We start from the raw sequence: 7951 nt of genomic DNA on the forward strand, positions 1-7951 counted from the left end.
CAGTCATGTTGGCAGCACCGTCCGTACAAACACCGACACATTTTCCCCAATCTAAACCTTGCTCTCAGTGCCGGATTAACCATTAGGCAAAGTAGGCACGTGCGTGCCTACAGGCCAGTCAAAAATCAAGGCCACTTTAAAATCATTAGAAATTTAGTCATGTCTTCAAAATAATTATTTTGTGTATTGAAAGACTGACCTCCGAAAACTAGTTAACGCGTTTTCAATCGCACAAACGCGCAAAGTTGTAATTTAGTTAGGCATATGACCAAGTTTCTGCACGGTACCCTGAGTTATAGTTGCAACAACGATCTTTGTGACAATGATTTGGCAACACTGATAATTCTAATTTTTTAGTTGGCAACCCTGATTTTCGGGCCACTTTATTCAGAGACTGAAATATTTCTGAGCTGGTTGTCCTCCAAGGTAGTTGGAGACAACAAACAAATTCTTCAATGATACTACCTTCATTCTCATACCGATCAAAGCAATTAAGAATAGCAGAATTGCTCAAGTCTGTAGATTTGTCAAGTTGTATAGCGAAATATTTCGATTCGTTTACTTGTTCAATAACTTGTTGTTCAACACCAATTGCCATGTCCATTATTCTCTTTTTTACTGTGTCGTTTGAACGTGGTATGGTTTGAAGTTTGTTAGCTGCTTCCGGACTCAAAACCTCTGTAGCAGCTGCAATCATGCAAGGTTTTACTAAATCTTCTCCTATTGTATAAGGCTTTTAGTTTTGCTAATTTGAAGTGCAATTAAATAAGATTGAAGATGGGCTTTATCAGTCGCCATCATCTTTGGCATTTCGATTCTTTGATGTTCAGTTTCGCTCGGTAATCTTTTAAAATATGCCAGAGGCTTTCCAACGAGGTTGCTATGCTGCGAGTGAAAATGCCGCCTAAGCTTTGAAGGTTTCATTGCGTCGTTTGAAAGTATTTCGGCGCAGACTAAGCACATGGAAAGCGGGACATTTTCACTGCTAGGAGCAATAGTGAAACCGTGCTCCAAGTACTTATTGTCGTACTTCCTTATGAAACCTCCCTTTCGCTCTTTGCTTGTTTCTGCGCAATCCACATCAACATTGCACGATCGTTTCAAGCCATGTTGTAAATTTGAAGCAGTAGGGTTAGTTTCTTCTGTCCTCACCAGTAACTCAAAACTAACTGCTAGTCAACCCTCTTTCCTCACCAGTACCACTAACTTGATTTTCACTGCTGGTTTTCTTTTGAAAGAACTTGATAATACTTTGCATCAAATTTTTCTCAATTTCGTTCAAAAGCCTTTAGCTTTCACATACAACAGGTCTTAAGTAACGTTCACTACACTTACAGCATTGTGACGTACTTACAACTGTTTCTTACGTCACAATGCTCACAATCAGTTTAAAACTGAATGTTGTATTTTTCTTTAATCAATGGACAAGCCTTCAATATCTTGCATATTGCAATTGAGATCTAAAATTATAATATATTTGGCGGACCGGCAAGAAAGTTGACGTGGACCGGTGCCGGTACGCAGACCGGCGGTTGAGAACCACTGCTATATACAGGGTTGCCATTGACCTGAAACCAAAAATAAGGACAACTGAAAAATTAATGTTTTTATACGAAATAAAACAAACGTTTTTGAACAAATCTTTGCATTTATACGAGCAGTGACATATCATATGTAATATTTTGGCCAGGAACAGTCTGTTCAAGCCACTCCTTGTTCGAAAAACACAACTTCGTGCATCTCGCAACAGCTCGGGTTTAGGTCTACTTTTACTTGTAGCAAGGATTTGACCAGTAATTGTTGAAAATAAGACAAAAGAAGGACTCAAGTCAAAAGTAAGGACATTTCTTAGAAATAAGGACAATGAACTTTTCTAAGACATAGCCTTTCAAAATAAGGACAAATCTTAGAAATAAGGACGGTATGGCAACCCTGGCTATATACCTTATTCAAGGAGAACTAATCCCAAACATAAGTCTGGTTGTTCCCACAATATTTTTAAAATATCTGAACATTTAAAAGTGATGATCACTGAACTACAAACTTCTATCAGGAAAAGATTTCATGGAATTTCACTAATCATACCTTGTGTAATGACTCTCCGACTTTAATTGAGATTGGAAATCATTTTCCGTTTGGTGATCCAATATATATCTTGCGTGCTTGATCCAGGTTTTGGTTTTCAATGATTGATTGATTTGAACTTGGCAGAATGTCAGAAAGAAACTTTGCGGTTAATAAAAGGTACTTTATATTTGTACATTTTTTACTTTGTTTTGAAAGTTTTGTGAAAAAAAAACATCTCATTGTAGTGGAAACAGCGTTTCATGTTAGTGTGGTACTGACAATATTTATTCATTATTTTTAGACATGATTTTGGAAGATACTGAGTCACTGCTCGACCAACACAGTGACACAAGTGAAGAAGATGATGACTGCCAACAATAAAAGGTTGTATGAAGCTGTTTGCCAATTACAAGAAACGGACAAGCAGTGGCCAATTTAAGAAAACCACTTGCCAACTATCCTGCTATTTGGAAACAGTTGAACAACCTAAATGTCGGAAGTTTTTGAAAGATAACAGAGATAAATTTGATTATCTCTACAAGGTGACAAAATAGGTTCTAGCTGATCCAGCCTCAAGCAGACTTGGACAACTAGATAATTCTAGTTGCCTAATTCGACAAATTAGTGCAAAATGGCAGTAAATCTAATTCTAATCTAATTTAGTTTTCCCCAAAACGCTAGTTTGTCCAACGACATTTTTCGGCAAGTAATATGAGCATGTCTTTCATGTCCAAACCCACATCACCAATTTGGGTTGTTGCGTCATAATGCAGCTGTTGATAAAAGGGAATACAGTTTGTCGGTCGTTTGAAGTAGGTTTTCATAAAAGTTCACTAACTTAGTATAGCCCTTTATGTTCATTAGTATTTTAAGTCTTGAGATTTTCGGCTTAAAAAATGTAATTTTGGACTAAATGTTAAGACGGCTGTAAAACTTTCAGGTCTTCAGCGAGTAGGCAAGATTAAAATGTCGCTTCGCCCTTTTAACAACTCCTTGAGTCACTATAGGAAGCATTATCTGGCATCCACTCAAAAGAAACAAAAAATACAGGGATCAGAAAATGCGGTAGCTGCGTAAATCGTAAAGGGGCAGTACAATTGCAACTGTCCGTCTCTAACAAATCTAGCATCATTGCCATAAAAATTTGAACCCATATCCCCAATTCTAAAAAACATTAATGAGTTTGGAATGGATTGCCTCCAAGAACTGGGGACGCAGTCACCAGAATTAAGGCTTACATCCCCATAACTATGTGATGCAGTTGTTGAACTCTGTAAATAGTTATGTAGAACAACAGTTGCTTGAACAACCTTTTCAGCTAGATTAGGGTTGCAATTAATCATGTTGTAAAAAATTTGCCAACGCACAGCTAAGATGCCAAAGGCATTTTCAACTACCCTGCGAGCCCGACTTAATCTATAATTATATTTGTTTTTGGTTGTGGACAAAAACTTTCCAGGGTATGGTTTCATCAGGTATTTTTTCAGGAGGAAGGCATCATCCCCTACCATTTACAAATGGACAAATAAAAGATGAATTTGATAGCTTCCTGGGCAAAGGAACACCAAGCATATTTTTATCAAATCGTTTTCCCATCTCAGAGTTTGAAAAAAACCTCCATCACTGTGGCGTCCAGAGTTACCTACATCAACCAAGATAAAACTGTAGTTTGCATCACACAAAGCCAAAAGAACTAGTGAAAAATATCCTTTGTAAGTTAATTGTAAAACTCAGAGCCACTGTTTGGATGGCACTTGATTCTGATGTGTTTGCCATCCAATGACCCAAGACAATTAGGAAAGTTCCAAAGTGTTTCAAAATCTTGGGCAATTTTTAGCCAGTCTTCTGTGCTTGGGGGAGCAAGGTATTTTGGACGAAGCATTCCAAAGAGCTTGACAGGTTTCTTGCAATATGTCTCATACAGTTGTATGTCCAACTCGAAATGAGTACGAAAGCTGGTTTTGCGATGAAGTTGCCAAAAACCTGAAAATAAACCAAACAATTATTATTGTAATGAAAAACCATGCAGAAAGCAAAAATTACCTCAGTGTTAAAATCAATCTCTACTTTGGACTGATTGGTTTCTGAAAATTTGTATGCTGTTTTTCTATAGCTGGCGTTACTTGCTGCAATATGCCATAAAATTGTTTTGGTGTCATGCTAGCATATTGTCGAAATTTTTCTTCATCACTTCGGGCAAGCAGTTCATCAACCAATTGAAAAAAAAAATTAAATTGAAACAAACAAACTCGACTACAGTCTAAAAATTACAAATTTAACAAAGTTTTGTTTCACCACGAGGTCCCGATGCGGTTACTTCTACGGGATCGGCCCGTCGTAGCAAGCACTTCTCACGTCAGGGCGGGCTCTAAAAATCGCCTCTCTTACGTATGCTCCGACGCGGTGTGCATTGGCATACGTAACAACCCGTCGGCGTCGGATCAGAAGGCGCTAACGACACGACAACGATGGCGGTGTGCATCGGGCCTAATGAGTGTGTCAATGAACGTGTTTCATTTAAGTTGACAACAAGAATGACACAAGTTTGAACGACTCGAACCCCCATTGACTTGAATTGAGACTCGACTAATAAGACTCGTTCCCCAACCCTGTGCAGTGCCAACAACAATAAATGAAGCAAATCACAATGTAGCACTAGTCAAACTATGAATTTCGTGCTTGTGTGAGGGCTCGTGCAAATAACAAGGTCCTGGAATGACTATAGGCAGGGTTGCCATCGACCTGGACCCCAAAATAAGGACAGCCGAAAAATGCAAGTTTCACCCGAAACGAAACAAACGTTTTTGAACAAATCTTTGTATTCACACGAACCATGACACATCACAGGCCATATTTTTTGCCAGAAACAATTTGTTCCAGCAATTCCTTGTTCGTCGAAAATGCTTCGTGCATCTCACGACAGCTTAGGTCTAGATTTACTTTTACCTGTAGCAGGCATTTGACCGTCATTTCATTAAGTCTGTTCCTTTCCTTAGTCCACTGACCCGAAACAAGTGAGAACACTCGCTCCACAAACGCATTACTGACCGGAAGGGAGAAGATAATGCTAACCAGTTTGTAAACCAATGGAAAAGAGTCTTTTTCCGTAAAGATCTTCATCCACTTTTTCTCAGCTTCTTCCTTGTGGAACACATCATCTGGAATCTTCTTCAGTAGAGCATTAACAGCCGAGACCTCATCGAACAACTCATCCTTCATTGCCATTGGCGGATCAATTTGCTTCGCCAATCCCTTAACTTCTTCGTACTTAATTGTTTGATCTCGTAGCAGGGTCCAATTGATATGCGTTGGATGCTTTTCAAATCGATACCACTTATTGATATATTCCAAAGTAATGGTGTAGAACTCTTGGAAGCTCGCTTTGAGAACCTTGGCATGCTCCTCGTCAACTCTTTTCAGTAGCTCGTCTGTTGTTGCTCCGAAAAAGGCTGAACACTGGCGCTGTGATATTTTGACCTTAAACGATTCAATTATTTCCGCTAGTTCTGGAAACAATGCAGTTGACTTTTGCAGGAGCAATAGTGGTTTCTTGAAGAGCAAGAGAGCGCTGGAGAGGAAAGATACGACGACTAGTGACTCTTCTGATTTAAAGAAATTTTCCAATATTCTTGGTGGGTGTTTCAGCGAAAGAAAATGCGCTTTAAGAGGTTCCCAGAGATCGATCATACGCTCGAGTACGGCACCCAGTGTGGTCCACCGAGTCGGCGTGTGAGTTGGCAGAGTGGAGTAGCTGTTATCAAGTTGTTCACAGAAATGTTTGAGACTCATCGCCCTACCAGTTTGGCTTTTAAAGTGGCTACCAATCTTTAGCACGATCGTTTCTATGTCAAGTGTGAGGCGCTCTGATCCCTTTTCGGCTGCGTTATGCAAAATATGTGCAGGGCAGCCGACTGGGATAAGATGCACTGTTTTCTCTTTGAGGTGAGAGAAAACATTGTTTTTACCGCTTTGCTGTGATCCTCCAAAATTCACTGGAGCATTATCGGCGCAAAAGGATGTCAGCTGTTTTAGGTCTAAGCCATTCTCTTGAATAGAGGAGAGAATAAAGTTCATGATCTGCGCAGAGGTCTCGCCTGGCATCGATCGCAGATCAAGAAGACGCACCCGCACCCCAACTTTGGCGTCAAAGAATCTGATGACTAGAGGAAATAACTTTACCTCGTTGTGATTAGAGGCATCAACCGAGATAGAGAAGGGCTGTACACCAAGTTCAGACAACATCATTTTTTGAGCATATGGAGCAAGAACACCAGTAATGATGCTTGTAGTCTTTGTCCTGGCGGAAGCAAACTTCTTTGCGATGCTGGAATCAGGGAAGATTGTTTTGAACAAGTGTGATGTACAATCGTTAGTGAGAAAAGACTGCTGGTGTTTTGCAGTATGAAATGCCCAGGTTCCCTCGGCAGCAGCTGCCTTGTAGTCTGTGGTCGTTGGTGCTGATCGACTTGTAAAAAATTCACTCATCGACTGGTTTGAATTAATCATTATGACACACTTCTTATGCTTTTGGGTATCTATGTGACTTGAAATAGCTGACCTCCCTATGGCTTCTAGGTTAATGTCACAATTACAGAGATTGCAATGTGCAAAACACTCGCCCTTCAAGCTGCGTTTGATCCCTTTAAATTCTTTCTCATAGTCGTCACGAAAAACGTTTTTGCGCTTGCTCATTTTTAATTATGCTAAGTTCAACTTAAATAACCTTATTACAATTTAATAATATGTGCGAGCACTCCTGCTCTCATAAACTCACTCCCTCTCTGAAACAATGATTTACATACAGATCAATGCAGTGGTTTAGACTCTGTTAAACCTTGACCTGTTTGAATTCCTAGCTTATGCTTCAATTGATTTTCGTTTATCACTCTTGAACACAAATGAGTGTGCAAGGGAGCGTCAGACATATACAATCATTGTATTGTGATGTTTTAATTATGTTTATGACATCACAGATTAATCTGTTTGCTTCAGTATTTTGACTGAACGTTATGAGAGATTTTTCTGCGCTTTGGGCTCATATCAACTGTCGATAAAAGTGGTACAGAATGTCCACTATGTGTTCTGTATTCAAAAATAAGACAAAATAAGGACACAAGTCAAAAATAAGGACATTTCTTAGAAATAAGGACAATGCACTTTTCTAAGACACTGCCCTCCAAAATAAGGACAAATCTTAGAAATAAGGACGGTATGGCAACCCTGACTATAGGTCTGGAAATGTTCTCCTGCGTCAGCTGAGCTTCGTGGGCTATGTTATTCTTTGCTTGAAAGCTTATTATTTCTTCTGCTTCTGATCCACAAAAGATCAATTTAGTTCTTGTCTTTTATTCTGGTTAACACACATCAAGTCTCATTTATCTCAAGGAAAGTAAACGAAGAAAAAGAGAAAGATCAACTATAAAACATTGGCTTGTAAACTGATACTCGTTTTTCTTGCAATCATTACCTTCTTCTACTCATATCAGTTATTAGTTTGTTTTAAGCTAAAGGCTTACAAAGATGTGCAGCACTGCCATGGATTGCACAACTATTTCGAAACACCCGGTTTACGGTCAGGCTGTTGGAACATTACTGGAAACCGGGAACATGTAACAGTGTGGGAACAACGACACTGAATATGTACTTCCTATAGTTACTGAATCATGAGAAGTAAAGTTACACCGCTCAATACCATCGCTTATTAGTTATGCACAATGATTATAACAAAGTACAGATGTTTCAACCAACAATAACAAAAAGTAATATTATCTGGTCATTATTTTTTTAATATTTATTTTTAATATATTCTTGCACCTACGTGCCGACGCCCATGAAAACAATCACCAAGCTGGAAATAGGTGCGCAACGTTGAAACGTTATGGAG

General features: G+C 39.1%; 1 protein-coding gene across 1 annotated transcript; it reads right to left on the reverse strand.

The window, feature by feature from the left end:
• Positions 1–4858: 4858 nt before the first annotated feature.
• LOC145232499 (uncharacterized) lies at positions 4859–6774 on the reverse strand. Its single transcript, XM_080097136.1, has one exon. The coding sequence runs from the start codon at positions 6757–6759 to the stop codon at positions 4909–4911; it is 1851 nt and encodes a 616-aa protein (XP_079953262.1). The 5' UTR covers positions 6760–6774; the 3' UTR covers positions 4859–4908.
• Between the last annotated feature and the right edge of the window lie 1177 nt (positions 6775–7951).

This window comes from Phallusia mammillata, chromosome 6 (genome assembly GCF_965637545.1).
Source record: "Phallusia mammillata chromosome 6, kaPhaMamm4.hap1.1, whole genome shotgun sequence".
In the NCBI taxonomy this organism is placed as follows: Eukaryota; Metazoa; Chordata; class Ascidiacea; order Phlebobranchia; family Ascidiidae; genus Phallusia; species Phallusia mammillata.